Genomic DNA, 25,561 nt, shown 5'->3' with positions numbered 1-25,561 from the left:
CGGATCATATCGCATCAATAATCCATGCACTGCTGAAATCAATGGGAGGCTTGTGTGGAAGTGGATTGTATAACATACATGCACGGCCCTGTTTAGGGCTCCACATACAAAAGAAAGGAAGGTACTGAAAACAATTCTCTTAATTAGCATTTCTTTTCCATCAACTGCTTCTAAGATAATAAATTCCAACTTTACACAGCTCTGTTTTCATTCACAGTTTTTATCAGAGGTGGTGAAACAGCTGACCCCATTTGACAAATAAGAGAACTGAAGCATAGGATGCAAATCAAACTGAAGAGCAGCGCAGCAGGCAGAGCTGAACTGGGAATAGCAGCTTACCTTCTGAATCACACTCTAATGTCCTAGATATTTACATGCTTATCTAGTTCACGTCTCTAATTAGGGTGACTCTGTGCAGCCCTTAAATAATTTTGCATACTTCCTAAAGTACCTGTGCACACTGATAAGCTTAGCTGTAAGAGCTTCCCACTCAATAATGTCAATTCTATGAGGATTTATAATGTCCTGCAGAAGTTCAAACACTGGCCTGCCCTGGTGAGGCTCCAAGGGAGTCATTGCTCAGGTATCACAAGTCTCATTACTCAACAGCAATAAAGAGTTTTAAAACAGGCTGTCAAATCCACACGTTTCATGTCATTAAATAAAAAGTGGGGAAAAAACCACCAAACAAAATAACAACTTGACAATTCATTAACTAGAAATGACCTAACTAATCCTGGTGCTCTAAATTGACAACAATCCCTAAGAAAAAGAGAGACTGAGTCTCTATTTAAGAATAAAGTGCCATACTTACAAGAATTCGGAGTAAAATATCTTATACACCAATTGCAAAAGGAAATTCCAGTCTTACTTGTCTGCGATTGTTTTACAACAAAGCTGAACATACAGTATACTGTAGTTTGCCCCAAAAAAGCAATGTGTTTATTAAAGTGATATTGGTTTCACTTGCATGCTAGAGGTACAACTCTGGCAACACATATAAAATCAGCACTTAGCTAAATACAGACTGTGTTGTCCCCAGGTCCTGAGTATTTGTCTTCCCATGAAAATCCAACTTTGAAATGCTTAACACCTTATGAAAGATTAATTCAGCAGTATGTCCACTTTCTAGCTTACATTTTGCACATAATTAAGTACTATATTACACAGGATTAGTGCACATAACAAGCATGTACATTTCCCCTAACTACAGATGCATGTCCGTAATACTGTGAAAATAACATATTTTGAATTAGATTAGCTTTCTGCTCTTTACAATTACAGCGTTCAACTCCTTTGAATAATAACTTTTCAGGACTGGCTTGCTTTGTCTTTTGCTCTCCTTTTTCAGATTTCTTTTTTTTTTTAAGAGTTAAGTCTATCACTGTCAAAATAAGCCGAAATGCCTGCTGAGAAATGGCCACATTTCCAACCCACTGCTTAAAGAATTATTTTTCTGATTCATCACAGCATTATTTTTTCAAGTTGTCAAAACAAACACCACACCCTCTTGATTTCCGAGTTCTGGGTAATTATATTTAAAATTAGCAAGTGCCGCGCAACTATTAATCATACAATGCTTAGCCCTTACTTTACCTATTTAGAGATCAGCCAATGCATTCAAAGGCCGCCTGTTTAGCATTTGGTTTAAGATATATTCTCATGGTTCCATTCTGCACCACCATGGCACAGACGGTCACAGACACACTGAATACAGGGCAGGCCACGCAGTCGATGCCTCTGCCTCAGGGCAGGATCAGCTCCTGCTCAGCCACCATTATCGCTGATGATACACAAGAACTGGTTATTTCAGGCAGCAGCTTTACACACGCACTCACAAAACATAATATAAATTAAAGGAGGGAAGCGTGTGGCACGTCTGCAGTGCCTTAAACTGGGGCAGCGCGCAAGCCGGTCTCCGAAAGATAAAAAAATACAAATAAAAGCTTCCCCAACATGCGAGTCCGGGTTTTCTAAAAGTAGTATCTGGCAAGACTAACGCCGCTGCCTTTGGAAACAGTTCACCTTGTTTAAACTGGCTAAACCACCCCGTGATTATCACCGAGCCTCCATTAAAATGACACACACAAACAGAGCCCTCGCAGAGCTTAATTACTCTTTTCTCCGCTCCTACACCGCCAGACGCGTACTTTTTTGTATTTTGCCTCTTCCCCTCTCGCAGTGGAGGAGCAGCTGCAGCAGCGAGCACGGGGCTGTCACGGCGGCGGGGCCGGGACCCGCCTGCCCTGCCCTGCCGCCCCCGGGAGCGCCGGGACCCGCCGCGCCCCCGCCAGAGCCTGTCCGGGCGCGGGACACAGAGCCCCCATTGTGGCCCGGCCCCTGTCCGCCCGCCGGGGCACTGCTCAGTAGCGCCGATACAGCGGCTCGGCTCGGGGGCGCCGGGCAGGACGGGGCAGCACCGGCGGCAGGGGCCGCGGCCGCAGCCGCTCTCAGGGGCTCCTGCCGTCCTGCCGCCCGCAGCACCGGCTGAGGGGCCGCGTTCCTCCCGCACGAGCCCGCACTCACCGCCGCCACCTCCACCACCCTCTTCGTCCATGTTGGGACCGCGGGCAGGGCGCTCCGCGGCGGCCGCGGTTCAGGGAGGCCCGGGGCTCGTTCCACTCGCTCGGCGCCTCGCGGCCGCTCCTGCTCCTTCTCGTCTTTCTCCTTCTTCTCTGCTTCTTCCTTCTCTTCTGCTACTACCACCGCCGCCGCTCTCTGTTGCTGCACTCCACCGCCCCGTCCCTCCCCGCCCAACCCAGCCTCAGCCCCGGCAGCCACCACCGCCTCGGCCCAGCCGCCCGCCCCTCTCATGTGACCCACGGAGGGGAGGCGGCCCCGCCCGGCCCCTCCGCCACCACCCCCGCGCCACAGGGTCGCGGCCGGCGCCGCACTGCCCGTCCCCCTGAGCGCCCCGGCCGGGCTGTGCTGCGGAGCGGAGTCTCCCGCCTGCCCTTTGCGGTGCTCCCTCCCCGGCAGGTCCCGCACGGCGCGGCCCCGCAGCGCCGAGGCCCCTAAAGCGTCTTGCCCGGAGGCTGTCGGGGGTCGCCTGGGCGGCGAGTGAGAGGAGCCTGGGCCGAGTCACTTGGGCTCGTTCCGCCTGGGGTCGTGTTTTGAGGTCTGCAAGAGCCAGAAAATGTCTGCAGAGCCCTTGACTCTTTTGTGGAGGGTTAAGGACTCCTCTGGGGGTTATAAAGGGAAGCGGGGGAGAGCGGGAGGAGACTGGAAGGTGAGGGCTGAGCTGGCCTGAAGCAGCAGAGTGAAGGGGGACGAGGTGGTTTGAAGTCTGTGGAAAAGAGCCCCGAGATATCTGATGTTTCTGCATGTTTTCTGCTGATTCTTGCTTGCTCCTTGTTCTGGGGTCCAGTGCTGGGTGCTCCCTTTGCCACAGAGGTCATGGAGAGCCGGGCGTAGAAGTGGGATTGTTCCCCATGGGCGGTGCAGGGGTTTGTGTTGGTGAGCGTTGTCTAAGGACTCTCCTGCTTACTGCCCTAGGAGCCAGAGAGAGCATCAGTGGGATTTCTTTAGTCTTCAGTAAAGATCTTCAGTCAGTTACCTACCATGGGAGTCGGGATATAAGCAGCCCCCAGAGTCTGTAAAGGTAAGCAGAAGTGTACTGGTGCACATCACTCTTCCTTCCTTCCTTCCTTCCTTCCTTGGTACCGCCCCTTATTATTTTTTAAAAACCGTTCGTGTCAAAATTTTATTCAGAAAGGAAGCTGTGGGAGGAAAGGGTCAGCCAACAGGAAAATATCGGGTTTTTCATTTTCCTTTTGTAGGCTGGCATGAGACCGAGCACCGTCTAGGAAGCTGTGTCAGGAGCAGTCACCTCTTGACACTGCTGCTAATAGGTGGTTATTACAGCCCATTTTGCTGAGAGCTGAGGTTTGACTCTGACAGCTGCTCTGGTGATAAAGTGTTTTACCTCATCTAAAAATCATAAACCTTTAAAATACTCCTCTTTGTCTTTCATATTTTGAATTAAATATTGTTATAAGTTTAGTAAATTAGTTGTAAAAGGGATATGATTACATAAAACACAAGCATTGCCTTGGTAAGAGATTTATTTTGAAATTATGTCTATAAAGTGCCATTACAGGGTGGTTTAAAATAAGTCAATGCAGATGAATTGACAGTGGGCTCTGAATATTTTTGCACACTGAGCAAACTGTTCATTTACATTAGTGGGGAATCTGGTTCATGAGAAAAAATCTAATTTTATAATCAATCACAGATTGTTTACTTTCATTTAATTTATGTTGTTTTACACCTTTATATAAAGTATATGCTTTTATGTTCTTGTTTCTGTTTGTCAGCCTTCCTTCCTTCCTATACTTTTGTTACAAGGAAAATTCCAGTCCAAAATAAAAAAGCCTAATCACTAATTCTAATAGCAGGGGAGAGTGAAGTGTGGAGAACAGTCCTCTTCCCACCCATTCAGTGTTTTGAGCAAAATTCATGTTCCTTCATGGAAGCAAGTTTTAAAACTCTCAAATTAATAATAAAGTGAAATTTTTTTTTGTGATGCAAGGAAGATATGAAAAATGTCTGTCCTAGTTACAAGTGATCAGTTACGATATTTTATAGAAACTTCTTGGTGAAATCCAAATCCAAACTCATGAGATAGGAAAATGTTCTCTATTATACCTTCATTATTAACTTGAACAGGGAAATTTTCAGTATTTTGCTGAATATATAGCTTTCTGTGTTGGAACTCTGGAATATATGTCATTTAATACCCTCTCAAGAAGAATCTCTTCTTTCCAGTCCTGCTCTAATAGGAAGACTTACTAATGATATAGTGCAAAAAAGTACTGAAATTACAGTCTTCTCTCCAAGGCTGAGGATGAAAGGATGACAGATATTCCTTAAAACATTTTCATTCATGCTACATCATAAATATACTTACTTTTGCATGGCCCTGGTCCTACAAATGTTCTAAGCATAAAACTGTTAATTCAGTGCACAAGGTGGCCAAAACTGTTCAATATGTAGGTGAGGGGTGTCACAGAAACTTTTAAGATCAAACCTTTCACCTTGTTGCCTCATTTTTCTGTATATAAGGTAAAACTCATGTCTGGCTGTAACTAGGTCAGGAGTAGATTTTTTGAAAATGTGTAATATCAAGTAAAGAATTACAGTCACAGTTCTACATGGTAACTATAGCAGTTCTACCATAGTAGGACTCCTCCCTGGTTTTTGGCAATTCAACAGTAACACCACCACTATCATTAAATACAGGGTAGTTCCTTACCAACAAAGATGCCAGGAAATATTATTGAGACTTTCAATCAACGGTTTTCTCAGGATTGCTTGATTTTTTTTTTTCCTTCTTGCAGTGTTTTTCCTATTGTTTTAGGTCTATTTTTGCCACCAGTATGTTTTGCCAGTTTCGTATCCACAAGTCTAACCTTCTGTTTTGGAAGAACTTTGTAGTCTGTCATTCATGTAAGTAATAGTCTAATAGCAGGTCTGTTGAAATTATTTTCAGTGGAAAATTGGGCTTTCTCCAAAACCTGCTGCTGGCAGGGTTGATTCCTCAATGATAAATGTGGTTACTTGCTGAATTTTCTGGTAATATACTTTGTCTTTTTATTTTTCTTGTCCCTCTTTGGGTAGTTCAATAACTGTTCTGATTCAGTTTCCACTAAGAAGCAATTTATCATGTCATTTTTCATTTTAAGAGTAGAAGAGCACATCTGTTATGGCACTTGTCCCTATACAGAGAGTCAGTGAAGACAACTGAAATGGTTACATCACATTTTTGTGGTCTATAAAGCTCATTAAATATTAAGCCATTTTTCAGTTTGAACCAGATTCCAAGAGCAGTGAATGAAAATTAAAAATTTACGATTATAGATTTCATAAAGTTTTTATTTCTAATCAAAAGCATGAGCTCTGAGGATGTTCATACATGGATAGTAGCACTGTATTCAGGTATAAGAAATAAAATTCTGAATTTTCTCAATGCAGAAAGAAATGAAGTAACTGTTGGGCCATCAGACTGGATGTCAGTATCAGCCACTGGGAGATGGAATAATGCTCTTTACTGTTGGAAGGAAGACTCTTTGAAATCTTTCTTAAGGAGGTAGTCACCTCCATGCAGGTATTCCCACTTCTTGTGTAGGCAAGACATCAGTAATTTGCAATTCTGGCTTAATGTGGTTTCTGTTAGATTTGGTAAGATGGATAGTTACCCTGAAGGAAAACAGTCACTCTTAGAGATGTGAACATCTGTACAGTCTTAATAATACATTCTTAGAGAATATACATCTATGCCAAAAATACAGATACATCTTAAACAATACATATCTTATACAGTGTTTTATAATCTAGAATCAATTGGTTGATTTTACAGCTTGCTCACATAGCTTCTCTCCCATTTTTAGAAAAATGGTGCAAGCATTACATTTCTTAAAACAACATCTCGTTGATAGAATCACTGTCATTGATAGCCAGCCATTGTATTAAAGAATACTTTTATTTCAAATCTAGACAATCAAACAATTTTTATTTTGTAAGAAGTATTGCTTAATAGTTTCTATGCAGGAAAAGTCTTAGTCCATCAGCATGTCTTTTTTTTCCCTAATTTTTAAATTTTTTTTTTTTTTTTATCAGTACTTGAATAATCTGGTATTCTTAAACCCCTCAGGCAAAGTCTTTGACTTACTCTGCCTGGCAGATGGGTTTTTGCCATGTATTGTTTCTTAAAATGTTTATGTTGTCACATTTATCATATTTTTCTCAGCTGGAAAAACATTTTTGTAGAAAATCCTGTTTGCTGGTTGTCTTAAAGGTTTCAAAAGTGCTTGTACCTTTCATTTAGGCCAAAAAAAATTTTACATGCAGGTATTTTATATTGCTTTGGGGAACATCAAAGCTAAAGCTTAGCAAGTCAAACATCTTTTATGAATGGTGCTTTTTTGTATGGATAGGAAGCTAGTTCCATTAAAATAGTCAAAGCCCCCAAGAATAACGATACCTCTCTTCTAAGAATTTTGAAGTGGTTTCTCTCAGATTAACTTTGAAGTCATATCCTGAATTTTATTTGCAGCTTTTTTTAAATTCTTATTCTTGACACATTTGAGGGTTTGTGGTTTTTTAAGATTTCTAAATGAGCTTTGTCTACTGGTGTCAAATATTACTGGTTTTGGAAGGCAGTGCTTGTTTCCATTGTGTAACACTGATAGGGCTACTTGTGAGTCATTGAGGAAAAAACACCAAAATGTCCCAGTGAGGAAAACAAAATGCATAAAACCTGCAAAGGTCCACCACTTCTGTAATGTTTCTGATCTGAAATACATTTTGCATTAGAACTTGTTCTACCTGTATTAATTATGCACAGTACTAGACACAGGATGCTTTCTAGCATGAAAGCTGGGCCTAAAATAACAGAAAAAGAGGACTTGGATTCAAAGGATATGGACTGAAACAGATCATGAATGGAATTTTGCATGAAGCTTGAGCAGGTTTTTCTATCTCAGTGAAAAAAACTTGATGTAAATTAACTCTCAAAGGAGGGTGTGCTGACTAAGACCAGACTGTTCCCACCCTGAGAAGTAGCCACAGTCTGAATTCCCCTGTGCTGGCTAGCTCCAGCTTGGCATAGTTAGATGTATTCTCACATACCACTCTCCAGGCTCACCAAGGCCTGGGAATTTAAAATTCCTAATTCATCCTACAGTGGGAGCTGCAGCTGGACTGCAAATCATGCATGAGTCCTGCTCTGGCTGCATGCACATGGCAGCAGCTGGTGCATGGGAGCCCCCACAGTTCTTTCTCCCTGCCTGCAGAAGACTCCTTCACAGTGTACCGGGGCTGGCATCCCCTGGCACAGGTGGCAGCCAAGTGACAAGCTGTACTTGCTCATGACACAGTGTTAGAAGGGTCACACCAGGTGCTCTTGTTGATTCACCAGTGAGTGAAATGCAATGGCATATCTCTACATGAGCTCACTCAAATCTTGCTGCTGGCTAGTCAGCAGTGCACAAATCTGGGTTTAATAAATATGGAACCATAAATTCAGATAGGAGCAGGAACTGGCAACTAATGGTTTTGACTTATTGTGGCCTCTGAGCTGTTTGTGCAGCTGTTTGTGAAGCCACGCTGTAAATCACTCAATCCAGATTTTTAAAGTTCTGTCTAATCTAATAATTTTTAACCAGAATTGCTCCATTGATTAAATTCATACTCTGGACCCACAAACACTTGCATTGGCACAATTGCAGCACTGGTAGACTGTGACACACAGATGGTGTGGGAAGAAGGAAGGGAGGCTGCTGGATTGTAAGTTTGTCTGTGGGGACAATATCCCTGCATAATTATAACCTTATTCTGAACCACAGACTCTCCATCAATTTCACTTTCTGATCCCTCATGCTCAGCCCTTCTTAAACTGAGCCTATACTCAGGCTTACATATTTGTTACATCTCATCTGTGCAATCCTAGATCATCTAATGGTAATAAATTGATCAAGATTAAATATGAACATGTAATTGCATTTCTCTCATGGTTAGTGAGCTATGAGTTACAGTGTTTAGACCAAGCTTTATCCTGGCTTTCAACTGGCAGCAGGAAGACAGATGATATCAACTCTAACATAAAACTGTCAGGAGGAAAACCTCATTGTATAGCACTCACCAGTCCTTGTTTTTGAGGGTTTTGGGTTTTAAGTAACTTTCTACTGTCTGGTTGAATTTGTAAAGAGAATTTCATGTCATATTGCCATCCAAAATTTAAATGTATTGCATCATGAAATTGCAGTTATATACTGATGAGAGTAGGCTTTCAGCTTCTTTCATAGGTTATTTCTGAATATACCTGTTAGAGTCTAGGGGAAAGGGGATGATTCTTTATTAAAAGGTGATGTGTAATATTTCAAATTATTATGGTCTCTAGCCAAGAAAGATCCCCGTTTATTACAGCTGCTGCATTTAGAAATAAAGACATGGGTCTTAGGCAGAAAAACATTACTTAAATCATTACCCTCTCATGGTTATATGTACTGTTTTATACCTTTCATATCCTCACAGATGTAAGAATAATCCCATACACATCTATACCAAATAAAAAGGTTTTGTCATTTTATTTCCATAATTGAAGTGTACTTTCAATTGAAAAAGCAGATATTCACCTTAATTGTATTTCACTGCTGTATTTCTCTTTATGGTCTTAAAGAAAGAAAAACTCTCTAGGTACAAGAAGATGTTAAGCAAGGAAGAGTCAAAGTTAAAACTTGGCAAGAGCTAAAACAAAGATTTTTTCCAAGGAAATGGAGGAGACAGGTCAAATTAATTCCTTATGTAAGTCCATTTACCTCAGTACAGTTATAGGAGGGATGAATTTAGTACCTTATACCTCTGCAGTCAGAAAAAGATTTCTGTGATCTCAATCAGCACAGTATAAAATAATAATTCTTAAGAAACAGAATTGTAATTTAAGAACTGCCCTTGTTAGTTTTAGGCTATTAATATGATTGTAAAAGAACAATACGTCTGCAGAACAACAAAAAAAGGTCTTCATAAAAAGATTAGTACATGATGATTTGTAGCTTACATCCTTGGTAACATTTTTTTGTGGGAATGAGGAATTCATGACAGGCTGCTAAAATGGGCAGGGACAGCAGGGACAGCTTCTCTTTTAAGTTTCAGCAGCTTTTCTCCAGTTTGAAGCATTGCAACTTCAACTTTTTCCCTCCAATCTCATCCTTCTCTGACCACCCCTAATTTAAATTCTCCTTTCCCTCAAGTTTGTTTGGGTTCAAAACAGTTGTGTGTGCAGGGGTCTCTGTGGCTTCTCTTCACTGATGAGTTTTTCGAGATTTTTCTCCTCAGGCAGAAATACTCAGTCCCTTGGGAAAGATAACAGACAGATGTTTGGCCTCCACCATAATTTCTTTTTAGATTTTAAATTTCAATATGTTTCAATTTGAGATGCTTGAAAATAATGCAAATTCACTTTGACAGCCCAGCCTTCATGTGCCAATCTGTAGTACTAAAGTGTAGCTGTACCCAGAGATTATTTCCATTTTAAAACCTTGTTATGAAACATCATCCTTGCCTCTCCACCCCACTGCCAAATTCAGGAAATACTTTTAGTATCAATTTTAAGATCTTTTAATACTGTAACATTAAAGCATTCATACAGTGTATTAGTGCAATGAAATTTAAGTCAACAGTCTGTCTTTTTTATCCTTACCAACTTGCAACTACTGGTTTTAATACAGAGGAAAGTGTCTGTGTATACAAGCATATAAAAGATGTGAAAATACAAAGGCATTTATTAAAATCAGACAAAACCAGGAAGATGATAAAATAGCAGAAGGAAGTGGCCTCACATATAAAAACTTTTGCTTTGTATAGCAGAATTTATCACTGAAAGCTCTGGCTGGCAGATTGCCATGCTTTGGACTAAACAAGGAATGTAACATTAAGAAAAAATTTGACTTAGTGTACAAAACACAATAGAAACAATAATGCCCTACAAAGTAATTAAATTAAACATTTTTTGTTTCCTTTTAATGTGGATCTTGAAAAGTTTCGTTATTTTTTCAAATGGCAGAAATCTCATTTGCACAGATGGAGGCTCTCCTCTTAAGGATGTTTGTTTGCATTGTTTAGGTGTGCCATTCATCAGGATATATGAAATCCCCAAATATCCAAAATTAAACAGTGATGGTGGAGCTATATTTTGAAAGCAAATAATTTTATTTCAAAATAGTGGAACCATTAAAGCATATTTTATAAGAAGTTATTCACTTTACTACAGTTTTAATGCACAGAGCTGCTCAAGTAAATGTGGACTGCTCAATGTTTTCACACTGGATAAATAATATATTTTTTAAATAGACTATGTTCTCTATTTCTTTTATGTTTGTGGGGGAAAAAATTGAAAGCATTAGGGAATAACAGTATAGTTGTGCCTGAAAGACTTCCACATAGCAGTCTTTGAAATCTGCTGTTGATGGAGAACACTTCAAAAGCATGAGAATCTGGGATACTTAGTTCAGTTATTGTACCAGCTGAGAACAAATGAATTATTTTCTGCAAGGATGTTCTTCTCCCTGGCCTGCTAAGGCCTGCATTCTGATATTCCTGCTGGAAGTGGTATCCAGTGGAAGATGGATAATGAGCTCAGCTAAATTCTCATGACTAACAAAATCCTGCCCTTGCTGTTTACTCTGAAAGGCTTTTCCAGAGCTCTGCAGGAATGAAAGACTCCAAACCTGAAAAACAAGATGGCAGATAACTAACTTACAATTAAAACAAACAGATAATTTTTTCAACATCTTAATCACATTTGCAAGATAAATACACTGCTAAGTAATAGTTATGTTCTTAAGTATTGTCTCATTCACAGTTAAAACCTTTTCATCTTGTTGACAAGAGTGGTTATCTGCTCCATACATTAAATCATTCCATGAAGTATTAATATGTGTTTCTTATATTTGAATCTCCAGTGTCCTGGTTGCTTCTGTGGAATTTCCATATTTACAAAGCACAGTTGCCTGGCAGTTCTTTTTCTAGCTGCTGCTTCTTCCTGAAATGGTTTGGACTTCCTGCATAATTTGTACAAAGCTTTTCCTTCTATAAATGTCATTTTAATTTTGTTTTAGTAAAGCTGGGATGTTCTGATACAAGTTAAAAAGAGATAAATTCTTCATATTCTTCAGCTAAAATAAGGAAATGCTGCCTTGAACCTATTAGAAATGAGATAATATTATTTTTATTAGATTATGAAACTGCAAGTAATGACAGAAAAATCAGTATTCTTAGAAATCTAAACTGCTAATCAATAAAATTAATTACTCCAGAATGCTGACCATAGGCAACAGCAACAAGTAAAGCAATCCCTATTATGATGGGATTTTGGAAGCTGTGCATTAATTCCAGAATAACACAACAGCAAAGAAAGGTGTACTTTTACCATGCCTAATGCAGCACCTACAGCTACACATCTAGGGTGTGTTTCCATTCTTTCTACTGGACTTTTAATCATTTATGGAAAGCATTTAAGCAGAAATTTATCCTTGATCTAAACAAGCAGATATTAATGCATGTGTATGTTTATATATAAAGTGTTTATATACCGTTATTACATGCAGTCAGGAAAACTACACTTTCATCTTTTACGTTAACAAAATGGTCTTTTATCTCTAGATCACAGTATTAGAGGTGTACTGGGAGCATGATGAGCAAAAGACTCCTTGAATGCTGCTGCAAAGCTGGTTAAACATCCTACCTTGGTTTGAGTCCAGTTTTGAACAGAGGTCTGTCCACTCATATTCAACAGTCACTTGAATAACGGGAACTTTTTAATTTCCTTACAGAGACCCTTAGTAAAAGTTTAGACACAAACTCCACCTTTGAGTTTGGAGTCTGCCTTGTTAAAACAACATCTTCTCCCCTTCTGCTAACAAACAACAATTATTTAACACTTCTGTAGTACTTCTTTACCATGATAACAACAGCAACTTTTTGAGATGTCATTTAACGTTCTCCCTGAATAACTGAATTTGCTCTTGATGGGACTGTCTTCTGTTCTAAATGGAAATTGCAAGGAGACACTATTACTGCTCTGCCAATAAATGTATCAGTCATAACACTATTTAGAATAACTGGGCAAAATAACTGTGGATTCTTCCTTACAGTGACAAAAAATTATATAAAATAACAATTCTTGTCAGTTTAATTTGAAAAAATAATTTATTGTTATTTAAACTGTGATAAGGAAAGGTGCTCTGAAAATATACCTATCTCTTCTAACAGCATAATTTCTTGTAAGGACTTTCCAATTAATTTTGATGTGACTTCATTAAGTCACCATTTCAAGAAGATATGCCAATATATTTTCTTGATCAACAGTAGTAGATAAAAATATTAAAATTATGTTTAACTGCAGCACCAACATCAAGTAAAGTAATACAAGATCCAGCATATCACAAATGACCAATGTGTAGCAGAGAAAGGAAGAAATTAGCATTTAGAACTCCAGGAAATAAAAAAGGTGCACTTCCTTTTCATAAAAAGCTTTAATAACCTTGTTAACAGTTACTTTGAGCAGTTCATGTGAGAATGTTTAAGATTAAAAAGCAGTAGTGAGCTTAAAGCTGTGTAAAAAGTCTTATCAAAAGCTGTTCTCAATTTAATCATTCAAACAAAGTAACAAATTTTACCATTTTATAAACCGGAATTCCAAGGAGATTTCTCCTAGAGGACCATCCATATGCTATAACTTTAGACATGACATATTTTAGTATTATAATTCTCATATGGTAAATGCTGTCTCTTTTTTTCAAGATAATACACTTAAAGATGGCTGTTCTATGAAGGGTACAATATTTGGAATATATGCAATGAGTTTCAAGGCCCTTCAAGAACATGATATTGTCTCAATTTGAATGGCTGTGAAGATTCACATTGACTCTGCTGTGCATAGGACTGCACTTTTAACCCAGGTTAAATTTAATGATATTCCCATAAATCACCAACTCTAGGCATTGTAGCTCAGGTCACAGAGGCACATCCTCAGCCTCAGAGCTCTGATTAAGTCAGCAGGGCTAGACATCAGTACTGATCTTGTGTGATTGGATTACAGGATTGGAGCTGTGATTTCTCCTGCTGAAACCACTCTGAGGTACTTAAACAGATAAATCCTACTATCAGATTTCTTTTCTTATTGATTACACTTTCTGAAATGTAAAAAAAAAAAAAAATATAAACCAACAACAACAACACCCCTAACCTTGCTTTATCCAGGTAGCATTAGGATAAGGTGCATGTAGGGCTGGAAGGACAACAGAAATACCTCTGGGGGAAAAATATTAAAAGTGTGATTTTTGCTTTTCCACAAAAAGGTTGTAAAATATTTGTGCTTTTTTTGTTTCCTCTGAGCTCATTTCTAGTCTTTACTTAACCCCACCCTCTTTGTGTGATCTAAACTACTTGACAATTTCTGTTATAAAGGAAAATATCCAGGTTGCTTCCTGTCTTAAGTTTTAATTCCTACCTTCTCATTCCATGTTTCTGGTAAAATAACCTATCAAATTAAACCAAGAAAATGTTCAAAACACCTTTTTTTAATTGGTTTTTTAATTTAATTTGGTTTTTTTCTCCATGAGTTTATTCCTTGCCTCTCGGGTTTGTGTGTTAGGTTGAAAGGAGTCATCTTGTGTATCACATTTTCTTACCATGGCTGGAATATCTGCTAGGAGGCAGAAGAGCCCTCCCAGGCAGATCACCTTGATGAATTTAACAAGCACATGTGAATAACAAAGACTGACCAGAAATATTTTCACTTACAAAAGCATTCTTTTATACTAACTGTAGGAACAGTAGCCACATACACAATGGAATCAAACCTTTGGACAGTGCTGTTTCAATAGGAGCCTTCAGAAAAAAAAACTTCCTATGTGATGAAAGAGAAACTGCTCAAAAATCCATTCAGGTATACCCTACACTTCCTTATGGACACCTAATGAAAATATATTAGAATTAACTGTAAATTGAGCAAGTAGCAAAAAAAGCTTGATGAACTGACTGTAACAAAATATCCAGTGAAGAAAAGCTCTGCAGACTTCTCCTTGCCAGCACTGGCAAGTATGTAGTTTAGCTAAATAGAAAGAAAGCAGAAGATACAGCTATCAACTGCAAACGAATGATTATAAACCAGAAAGAAAATGTGAGGAAGAGCTCTGAAAATTATGATTGACAGTGACAACACAGACCAGACAGCTTTTATTTTAAGCAACAGATTGTTGGGAACATACACCATATATCAAAGTGAAGGACTTGAAACCTGCTGTAGTCTGTACAGATGTTCTCACTCAGAAAGCAGCTAGAGGGAACAGAAGATAAAAGAAGGCTGTCCAACTCCAAAAAAAGGTTTGAATTTTCATTCTGTTTTGACAAAATGTTTTTTTACGCTAAAAAGTTTTTACGCTAGTCTCTGATTTTCAGCATGATAGAATATTCAGCATCTACAAACCTGACCCAAAGTGAAAAATACCTGAAGGGGTGCAAGTGAGCCCTTAAGAAGGTGCTATACGACATCATGAAATATTTTTTGTTGTTTTAGTCTTAAATGCTTTTGTATTGAAGGAGACAGAAATTGGAAATGCTGTAAGTGCTGTAGCTCTGGAGCAGGTCGTATGTGCTTGCAGTCAGCATGCAGTACCTGGAATGCAAGGCTAAGATCTGAGAGGCAATTTAGGAATCCCTGCTGCAGAAAATATTTTTCATGATACAAAGCAAGACAGGATTACTGAGCTCAAAATGGTTATTTGTGAATAACTTCCAGCTAAAGTGATTAAGGGCTTCAGCCACTAGCCCCAGAAAAAAAAAACAACTAACAAAGAGCATCAAAAACATCCTGCTTGTCATTGCTGCTGGCTTTTTGTTCAGTGAGCAAGAGGTCTGTGTTGGTTTTGGTCCTTTGCCCTTGGGGACACTTTTAACAAAACATAATACTTGAAAGAATTCCAAAATGTGTTTGTTTTTTTTTTCTTTTCTTTGAACTATGAGGTGAAAGATAAATAAAGGAGTATTTTGATATGTCTAAAAAAATACTTGTGATAACAAATAGACAAAGCACTTCCTAACGTTCAAGACTTACAAGTGCAATTTACAAACATGCCACAGTTCTTGATAACAGAAATCCCATCCAGTACTATTTTTTTTTTAATGTAAGGTAAAGCACTCTTTTAAGAGATCATCTCTCTAAGAAATGTGAGTATCTTCAACAGAATCTTTGGTACTTTTTGGTTTAAGGTTTTGGGGTTTTTAAAATTCTAATCTGCTATAATATCTGCCAGAAAAATCAAGAGCCAAGAAACATACTGAAGATAGGAATGTTGTGATGAGTGTAAATTGGTAAGAGGTTCCTCTGGCAATCTCAGATTTGCAGAGTGGAAATTTGGGCTCTTGTACAGATGAGTTGCTCTTACAGAATTTTACAGCATGAGATGAACAAAGAGACTACCACCAAGTCATAGGCCACTAACTTAAATCATTCAAAGCATTTCAGATCCTAACAGGAAGAGATTTGGATATGCACATAGTAGCATGTCTATTTCTGAGTTTATTTGCAAAAGTAGTCAGAGTTCCTTAACATTCCCCATTGCAGGTATCATGCCCAATTATATAAATGTATGTAAAACTACTGATAAACCATCTGAAAGTGATGACAACATGAGTAATGAAGGCTGTCACAATGGGTGGCTGGAACATCGTGGACAGACAAAGGTTACAATTTCCTATTTCAGGATCTGCCATACAAATTCCAAAAGCCATGAGGAACCTACAGTGATGTGCAGGGAGCACTGATAGCCCTTTCTTAGCCATAGAGGTCTAACCACATGCCACAAGTTTGTAGAACTTCATAAGATTTATTATATTCAGTTTTTTCCTCTTTTTATTCTGTTTAAATGCTTGTTTTGAGGGACAATACGATCTCAGCATTCATCATTAAGAAAAAAAGTACACATTCATTTTGTACTCAGAGTATCAGCCTTTTCTTCAGGGTTGCCAATACCAGTTCTTTATAGAATACAGCCCATAACAAAAACATCTTCCTCAAAACTACCACTTGTAGCAGCAAAGGACCCCCAGACCAAACAAAAACTAAGTTTTTTGAGTCTAGAATGAAAACGTCACCTGATAGCAGCTTTCAGAAGAGATATTTGTGGAGGCTGAGTGTCTACTGTTTCAGTATGTTTTTTAAAGTTCAACATTTAGCAGAAGATACATATTTATTCTGCTGCCTTAATGGGAATATTTCATTCAGCTAAAGCAAACGCTCTGGTATCTCTGTTAATATCATGGTGATTTGAACTGTGCAGAGAAGCACCCAGCAGTGTTTATCCTGGATGATGCAAGAGTTGCTATGGCCATTACATGTATTTATCATGGCTTGCTTTCCCCTTTAAAATGAAGCTGTGCTGTAAGATTGGAGGTAGTTAGGAAATACCTTGGAATTACATTGCAATTAAGTGGCTTGTTAAAGCTTCTCACTAAAAAAAAGTGTGTAAAAAGAATGCCCATTAATGAATACTGGTGGTTAATATCATTAAACTAGCCTTGAGTTCAAATACCAGATTTCCAAGGTCAGGTATTGAGCCCTTTTATTCTCACAGAGATTTTAAATTTGTTTGGTTTCTGTAAGCACACATTTGTCAAACTGTAGCACTGAAAAACCACTTCCTGTCTGACTTCACATTGTCAGAAACACAATCTCTTCAACTACAGCTGTACAATTTATACAGTGAAAAATTTGAATGAGAAGCACCAAAACTACCTTTTGTCTTTTAAAAAAGATTTTTATTTCTGTTTTTAAATAACTTGACAAAACTCATCCATAGGTACTCTGAGTTGAATTGTAAACAGTTACAATACATTACCACTGTGTATTGATTTTGTACATTAACCTATTTGCAGTGACAGTCCGTAAGACAAGGCAAACTGAAATGCACTGTACTAAGATGTACTAACAATGAAATACTCCAAAGGCTGATGTGTAACTCCCTCCTGTGGTGTGAGTGAGCAGCTTCGCAGACGACAGCTTCTGGCAGCTTGGGGAGCGCTCCTGATATTCCAAGTCTCTATTCAGGTTTCAAGTCTACTATGGAAACTTCTCTCCTAAGTTAAAAGTGTCACACTACATTTGTAAAATACATACAAAGTTGTAAACATATTTCTCTGAAACAAAAACGGTTTGTGCCAGCCTTCTCCACCTCCCACATTGCAATTAAAAAAAAATAATAATTAAAAAAAATAGGGCCAAAGACTAAGGCCATAGACTAAAATTTTTCTGCAGGGATAAAATCACAGTTTACAGGAAGTATTGAGTATCAGCATTGAAAATTAGTCACCATCAGGTAACAGAAACCATTTTCAAGAAATGGTTTCACTCAACTTCAAGTGATGAATCAGGCACTAGATATTTGATTTCCCTCCTTTTAAGAACAAAAGTTTAAAATACATTTAGGTACTATGTTTGATAATACCTAAAATTGACCACAAACAGATGCTTAAACACTGATACTTTTGCAAGTTTAGATTTTGACCACTTTTGCTATCAGGTTTATACCAATCTTCCATGAAGAAGGAAGGAATTTGCAAAACAGACTATATACATATATAGAGATCACACAAATAAAATGGATCTTTTCAAGGCAGATTTTCTTTGTGCAAAGTCCCTCTGGTCATTTTCTAAAACGTTTTAGGTTTTGTATTTATTTCATCATTAACAGTGAAGTAACTATCTTAGTCTGAATCACGTATAACTAATTCCAAACAGACTAAGATAACTGAGATTTTGGGATGCAGTAGAGGATTAATATCCAAGTACAATAGGATTTGCTTTTACCAGTGCAGACTGGTAAAGGATAACATTATTCTAGTACTTCTGTATTTACTGTTCTTGTTTTAACACTGTCAGGAGATTGATATCTGTGACCTTGTAATTTAAGTATGACAGTTGATCATGAAATATCAGTATTTTCATAGGCAACATTTGGTTTATTTTAAAGTTCTATCAAGTGTAGCTCTTCCTTGAGAATTAGAGGCTCTGCAGTCTAAAAAGGGTTCTCCCCCTTTCCCCAGTTACTGGCTGTGCATCACAGAAACAAGTAGCAGAACACATTCTGTGCACTATCAGGGGAAAAAAAAAAGTTTTAAAATATTCACGTGAATGTACTCTTTGATTTTTTGAAAAGTTATGCTAAGTTCTAACCTTAATATATTTTGTAAGCCCCAAATTCTAGCTGCAATTCTCAGCTGTCAGAGATACAAGATACTCAGTTTAAATATTGGATTTTAATTAAAGCAGCTGTTCTGAAGAGAAAAAAAAGAAAATATGTCACATTGAGTACATATTGCTCTGTCAGCTGTACCACCTGTCATACAGCCTAATGAGAGACTATGGACTCTTACATCTCTACAGGGTTTCTGTCAATTTGTTGTGCATAATTAATTGCACAACAATGTTTCTGAGGTGGAACAAAGTATCAGCACAAGCTTATGCTGAGAAATTCGAGGGAAATATATGCACAACCTGGTCATAAAAAAGGAGCAACCTGACAATAAGATTATCTATTAGAAGAGTACATACAGGCTTGCTTCTTCCAAAAATTAAATGTGTATACCTATAAGGGGCAAAGGTGGAGAGAAGGAGAAAGGAAGCAAACTTTGGCAAAGTTTAAGAAAGTGCTGTCTTTATAGTTCTAATAATAACTTTAAAAAAAAAAAATAAATAAACCACCAAACCTCAAACAATAGCAAAACCAAACCCAACACTGAAAAACCAAAAGGCTAAAAAATGTCTACAGCTAGAACTGTTCCCTGTGCAGGATGATGCAGACACACGATTGCTGAGATTGCACTGGCTAAAACCACACAGAGAAGTAACACCACCATCTCTACTGCATTTTGCACTGCAACATCAGAAGGTAAATAAGCATTTGCATAAGCATCCCAACATCATACTGTGGTAAAACACTTTTTATCTACATGCAGAGCTCTGTGCACACACATTTTAAAGTATATTTTCTTTTCAAAGCAGTACACCATATAGTAAATTTTCACTTAAGTGTAACTACTAGGAAATTCTCTAAACATTGAGTATTTTCTTATTTCTTTTCTAAAGGCAGAAATAAAACTTTGCTATGTACTGCAGGAAGGATCTGGACATTAAACAATGAAATTTTAGATAGCACAAGTTGTTTAGTAGAACCCTGACATTTTGCTTAGAAATAACCTCTCCTAGAGAAGGATGAGAGACAAAAATACAGAATATGAAGGCAACTCCTGGTTGAGTATAAAGGTTCCTTACCTCTACTAATAATGTTATTTTTCTGTACTATAATAATCATCTCAGACAACCCTAACAGCACATTAACTCAGAAAAGTTTTCCACATTGGACATTGTGAAGCCATGAAGCTCCACAAAAACTGGTTCTTGGCCAAGACACCTTCCATCTTTTGAGATGAGTTGATATCAAAACATCTGTAGGAAGAGAACAGTGGCCTAAACCATATTGTGTTAGATTTATCTATAGTTTCAAAGGATGGATGCCATCCTTCAGGTTCCCTATTCTCCCTCCAGACAGGAAAAGCCATTTAAACTTTGTCTCAGTCAGGGCAGGCAGTTCTGTTAGTGCAAGAACAGCACTTTCATTCCATGGCCTCCCCAGGCTTAAAGTGCAGTATATTACATGAGATTTTAACATACCAAACTATGCTTTATTTGAATTTCAGAAGGAATGTTCAAGTTAAAATTACCTTTTAGGTTTTAAACAATAAAATTCAAGGCAAGGTACATAAACTATCTTAAAATGGATTAAATCCACTTATTTAAGTATTCTTTGTATCTTATGTTAAATATACATATACACAACAAACATCCATCATTTCACTTAGCTGTATTGTATTTAAAGTGATTCTGTAATAAACGATGAAAGGCCACGCACTCAAACAAGACGTTGCTTAAAACAGGACAGTATTAGCTGGACTGTGATATGTAACACAATTCAATATTCCAAGATCTCCTCCTCCATAGGCTTGTCATCAATGAGGAGAAAACCCTTGGCATTCTTCTGTACACACATTTAAATTCTAGTTTTTTGGTGGTGTCTCATGTTTCGTTTCCCCTCAATTTGAAATCACCATGAAGAAAAGGTGCATTAAAAATTGGATTGATGTTTTTATGCCTTTAGCTACTCCTCTTGCCTATTAACGTGACAATCTCACTACAAGTTCTTGTATAGAACTATGGTTCCCAAAACATGCAGTTCCCAAAAGACATACAGCAGAGAATGTTCCAGGGCAAACCAGTCAGCTGCACAAATAAGGTCTCAAGTAACAACTGCAAGTACAGCTGTGCCAATTGATCCTTTGTACAGGAAGTCCAAGCACCCAAATTCTGGGTGCAGGACTGTGTTCAGGGAAGGCTCACCATAGGGGGAGGGTATGGCTGTACCTATGGAGCTGCTTAGAGAGATTAATGTGGAGTTGCAAAACATTGTCTTTAGCAATCAAGCCAGCTTAAACAAGCTCCAACCCCTCCCTGCCTTCATTGCTCTGCCTTCAGCCCTGTCAAGTGTTTTTTTGGGTCAAGGTATAGGCGGACAGCAGCTTAACACCCTAACTCCAAGCCACAGACATTTGGAGAAGTGTCTTTGTTTCTGGTGTTCTGGGATGTCAGATCCACATCACTTCAGGAATCTTGAACCTCTGCAACACCACGCATTAACTTGTGTTAACACCACTCACTACAAGGCTGATAAATTCCAACAGTAGAGATGAGGGTGAACAGCTCAACTTAGAGTGAACTGTTAAGAGTAATCACTTACAACACATAATCCAGTATTATTTTGGGGCTTTCAGTCACTTCATGACAGATAATTGCACAGTCAAAAGTCTGTAAGTTAAACAATCATTTAAACACCAGGGAAAAGTTATTTTCTAAATTAAAGTAAGTGGCTTTTCATCTCTTTTAGCATCCAAAAAAAGACAATCAGCCAATGGGGATCATGAAAACACAACATATCATTTAGCATAAAAAGTAATATATCTTATTTTCAGCATTCAAATAGATTTAAAAATTTCAACACTTCTCTCCTTAAGGCTGATAACCAGCATCTCATCTTCATAATCAAGGAATTCTCCATACATATGTGCTAACAGTCAAATAACCACCACACTGGAAACTCTACTGGCTTTCCAGATAAGTTCAGTTCAAACTTAATGCAACATCCTTTCCTCTCTTTCCAAGATGAAGCAAGACCAGCTGGCAAAAAGGATATCTAAGGTGTGAATCACTGCCATGGCTTTACTCCACATTAAGTCCTCACTTTTAAGTCGGAATCAAAGGGAAGCTGGAAATGCATTCCAACCCATACACTTGATACCTCCCTCTTTAGGTGAGCCTTTAGAGCACATTAAGTGTATCATCAGCAATGCCCCTACTGAGAATTTTGGACATTGAGTTCAAAGTTTGACCTACTGCACAAAGAGTTCCTCCACTGAAGTGCCAACAGGAGCCTATTCCTCAAAATTCTATTCACCAGCAGCTCTATGGATTCCAACATTCTTGCCTTGTTCTTCAGCAAACCTCATTGTCAGAAGCCTATCCCAAAGCCAAAGTCAACAGGCCCATTGTACTTCAGCAATAACAATCACTTTTTCAAGGAAAAGAAAATTGTTTTAGAAAGTTGTTTACAGTGTCTATTGTAGCACAATAAAGCTCACAAGGTATTGTTAAATTACAGCTGTGCCATCCTTGGAAAGCAACGCTGCTGAGATTTATGCTGCACTGAAGACCACCCTCCCAACAGCTTTCCAGTTCAGTGTTCTAAGGACATATATTAGCTGCTGTTGGATTCAGAGCAGGAATTCAACTCTACAAGAAACAAGTTTTATTGGAAATGGGTATAAATAGTAGTAGCCAGAACACTCCACTAATACAAACTCTGTAGAAAACAAAGAATCTGTGCTAATCAAACTGAGTTCTAGTTTAATATTAACAGCAGACCTGCAGAAGTCCCAGAGTCTGAAGATTATGAAGTTCTTTATACTCAGATGCTATTCCTTACAATAAAGAAAGTCCCTATTCTTCCAACAGTCAGTTTAACTAGCAATGTTACAACTATAGTTTTTACTTCAGCTATATAATTCTCACTAAAACCTGAACTGTAACTGTGTCTCTCATTTTCTGCTAATATTAAAAATAGTAGTTATTAAAATCTCAGTACTTTTTTACCTTCACTACATATCAGAGACCTGCCAGTGCAAAAGCTAGCACAGAGATTACTAGCTGTATGATGTGAAAATTATTAGTCACATATTGTATATTCAAAAGCATTTGCACATATCCAAGTGTTTGCTCTGAAGATACAAGGTTTAAGCAACAAAGGAAAACACATGGTTTCTGGTTGTTTGAGAGTCCCATAGCAGAGTTGTTCAGAGAGGCAACTAGATTAGAACAAGGATCAGGAAGTCCACCAAGCTCCAATGCTATAAAAAATACAAACAGCAATTCATTCTCTTTGCTACTGCTCATTTCTAATTCCAGAAACCACAGGTTTTTATTACACTGCAAATTTCCCAGCCAGAATTGTGCAAAACATACGAAGTTATCTCCTGGGCAGCATGAGCTGAAGTCTCCAGAAATGCTACAAGCTTCTTCCAGCCAGCCTGTTACTGAAAGGCCACCAATGCAGTGAGAAGCCCTCTTGAGACTGTCTTTCCCAGAAGAAAAATGCAGATGAAATGAATCCTTCCAAGGAGCAGCTGCACTTGAATTCATCCCTGCTGATTCACTGAAACTCAGAGGCATTTCCTTGCCAACAGAAGACAGAGGTATAGTATTATGGAGAGAACAATTCCTGGTGTTATATAATTTTTGTAAACTGCTATTATGATTTTGAGAACTGTCCAACATGGAATGCACGTGTGTCACATAAGCTGCTGGCTTGTGATGATCTGGGCCACTGTCACATACTTGCTTCTGGGTAAAATCTTCTTTCTTCATAGTCCTAGAGCACACGAGCACAGCTTTGCTGCTTCACAACAGGCTGGTTTTGAAGAAGAGTGTGAGTGACTCTAGTTGCAGCATAGAGGGGAAGCGGCATACCAAGTCACAAGTCAATGGATCTCAATATGGACCTAAAAAGAAAGAATACATGAAGTTATTACACTGATAACCAAGCTTCCTGGTTTCCAGTGTATTGCACCAAAAATAATTTAAAATCTTTCACATAAAGAGCAACCCAGCTACAGAAAGTAACAGTTGTCCCAACAGACAAGTCTCCCTACAGGCTGCCTGAGCACATCCAGAGGGGTAGGAAGCATGCCCAAATACCAGCTGTCCTTCTGTAGCTTCAATTTAATCTGCTACAAGCTCTCTTTTGGTGACAGGCATGAAAGTGAGTCAGCAAACGAGCAGCCAGAGATTCGCTGTGTAACAGCAGCGTTTCCCTTAACCAATAGAAAAGCAAGCTGGGACTGATTAGAGGCTTAGCATTAAAGTAATCCTCCTGTAAACAGAAGTGCAAACTGAAATCAGACACACATCACTGGGTATCAACAATGTACCACAAACAGCTTCCCAGGGGGAACTGGTCAGACTGGCTGCCCCAGCACAGTTAGCAGGTATCAGCTGTAGCACAAAGGACAAGCTGGTGGTGTTCCAGGAGAACTAATCTGTACCAACACTGATAACGAGCAAAGACAAGGCTTTTTCAGCTACCAAGGTTACTAAACTATGTGTACAACTCCTGGGCATCTGGCTCATTTTCAAGCTTCAGAATTGTAGGGCAAATCCCAAAAACAAAAATAGGAGACGCCACATTTTGACCGCTTCCAATTTCAAATTCTCTTTTACAAGTGACAAACTCCAACCAGACTTTGTCTTTCAACACTTGGCCACTGGACAGATGTCAAAACTTTGATTACAGCTATGTTTACAAGAAGAAAGTTTGTCCAATCCTTGGCTAGAACAGATGTTTGTAGTGACAGGGCACAGCCTGCTTCTGCTGCCAGTTAAGTTAAAAGTAAATCTTTCACTTCTTCACAAAAACAATTAAATTTCAACCCTACAATAGCTCAAATCTGTGTTAAGAATTCCACGTTTTGTAGAAACAGGCTCAAAACAGGAGAGATACCAATTACATGTGAATCATCTTTTTCATGCAGTAACATTGGTATTTAAAACTGTATTTGCCGTGCTGCAACTGTTCTTGATTTCAAAAAACCCCAATAAACCGATGAAGGAAATTGTTTTCTTCACTCCTTACAGGGTGGCAGGACCTTGCTATCAAAGTGCACATATTCACAATGTATTCACAGTATTTAAGTCAACTATGGCTTAGGAAAAGGAACAGGAAAGCGGCACGTTTGGGCTACCACACAGAGCGAGGATCACAGCGGGACACTCGCAGCTGGCCACCAGCAAGGGCAAGGCTCCGGGGCCGCATCCGTGCACAACCCAAGCGACACTGCCTGGTGACACAGGGCAGGGCACAGCCCCCGCCCCGCCGCAGGGACGGGCTCTCGTCCGGGCACGCTCCGCCGTTATTCGGGGCAGCGGCTGCGAACCGCGCCCGGGCCCGGCCGGTGACACCGGGACACGAGCCCGCCCCAGCCCCGCCGCCCCCGCCCACCTGCAGCCGCACGTTGAGCATCATGGAGGCGACGATGTAGAGGTAGGGGAAGTTGATGCGGAGCTTCCAGGCCAGGTCGAAGAAGATGAGGAGGGTCCTGGTGAGCCCCTTGCAGAACACGCCGTAGGACCTGGCCGCGGCCGACTGGGAGAGCCTGGCAGCGACTGCGGACAGAGCCGCCGCCATAAACCCGCCCCCGCTCTCGCGGCCGCGCCGCGCCCGGGCGCCGCCGCCGCCTCCCCGCGCTGCGCGTGCCCGCCGGGCGGGGCGCGCGGCCGGGCGTCAGCACCGCGCTTGCGCCGCACGGGCTGGGCCGGGATGCCGCAGCGCGCGACTCTGCTCGCTGCGCATGCGCAATAAGTAGGCGGGGCCACTCCCGGGGCCGCCCCAATGCCCCCCGCGCC

The 25,561-nt window shown here is 39.5% G+C and overlaps 2 protein-coding genes and 1 long non-coding RNA gene across 12 annotated transcripts in view; 1 reads left to right on the top strand and 2 right to left on the bottom strand.

The window, feature by feature from the left end:
• CYTH3 (cytohesin 3) overlaps positions 1-2,850 on the bottom strand; it is a 48,861-nt gene extending 46,011 nt beyond the window's left edge. Inside the window, exon 1 of the mRNA XM_086854766.1 lies at positions 2,527-2,850. Coding sequence (XP_086710892.1) covers positions 2,527-2,557 — 31 coding nt within the window. The 5' untranslated portion in view covers positions 2,558-2,850. The remainder of the gene's footprint in view (positions 1-2,526) is intronic.
• On the top strand, positions 2,540-19,445 carry LOC111936024 (uncharacterized). Of its 10 annotated transcripts, none has more exons than XR_015277422.1 (9): positions 2,540-3,118; positions 3,496-3,601; positions 3,780-3,885; positions 5,360-5,448; positions 5,974-6,106; positions 9,179-9,303; positions 12,160-12,269; positions 14,153-14,883; positions 17,434-17,687. It is a non-coding gene; the product is annotated as an uncharacterized LOC111936024 (long non-coding RNA). The 10 variants fall into 10 exon arrangements; XR_015277416.1 differs by lacking the exon at positions 3,780-3,885 and adding an exon at positions 19,347-19,445 and having other exon boundaries at positions 2,552-3,118; positions 17,434-17,605; XR_002867979.2 differs by lacking the exon at positions 17,434-17,687 and having other exon boundaries at positions 14,153-15,564.
• On the bottom strand, positions 17,295-25,435 carry SMIM10L3 (small integral membrane protein 10 like 3). Its single transcript, XM_086854780.1, has 2 exons — positions 25,158-25,435; positions 17,295-23,661 (listed from the first exon to the last, which is right to left on the bottom strand). The coding sequence occupies exons 1-2, from the start codon at positions 25,341-25,343 to the stop codon at positions 23,641-23,643; spliced, it is 207 nt and encodes a 68-aa protein (XP_086710906.1). The 5' UTR covers positions 25,344-25,435; the 3' UTR covers positions 17,295-23,640.
• Positions 25,436-25,561: the final 126 nt, after the last annotated feature.

The sequence above is a fragment of the Cyanistes caeruleus genome, chromosome 17 (genome assembly GCF_971803275.1).
Source record: "Cyanistes caeruleus chromosome 17, bCyaCae1.hap1.1, whole genome shotgun sequence".
NCBI classification, from domain to species: domain Eukaryota; kingdom Metazoa; phylum Chordata; class Aves; order Passeriformes; family Paridae; genus Cyanistes; species Cyanistes caeruleus.
Note: the sequence above shows the minus strand (reverse complement) of the source record. Positions and strands in the feature narration are given on the sequence as shown.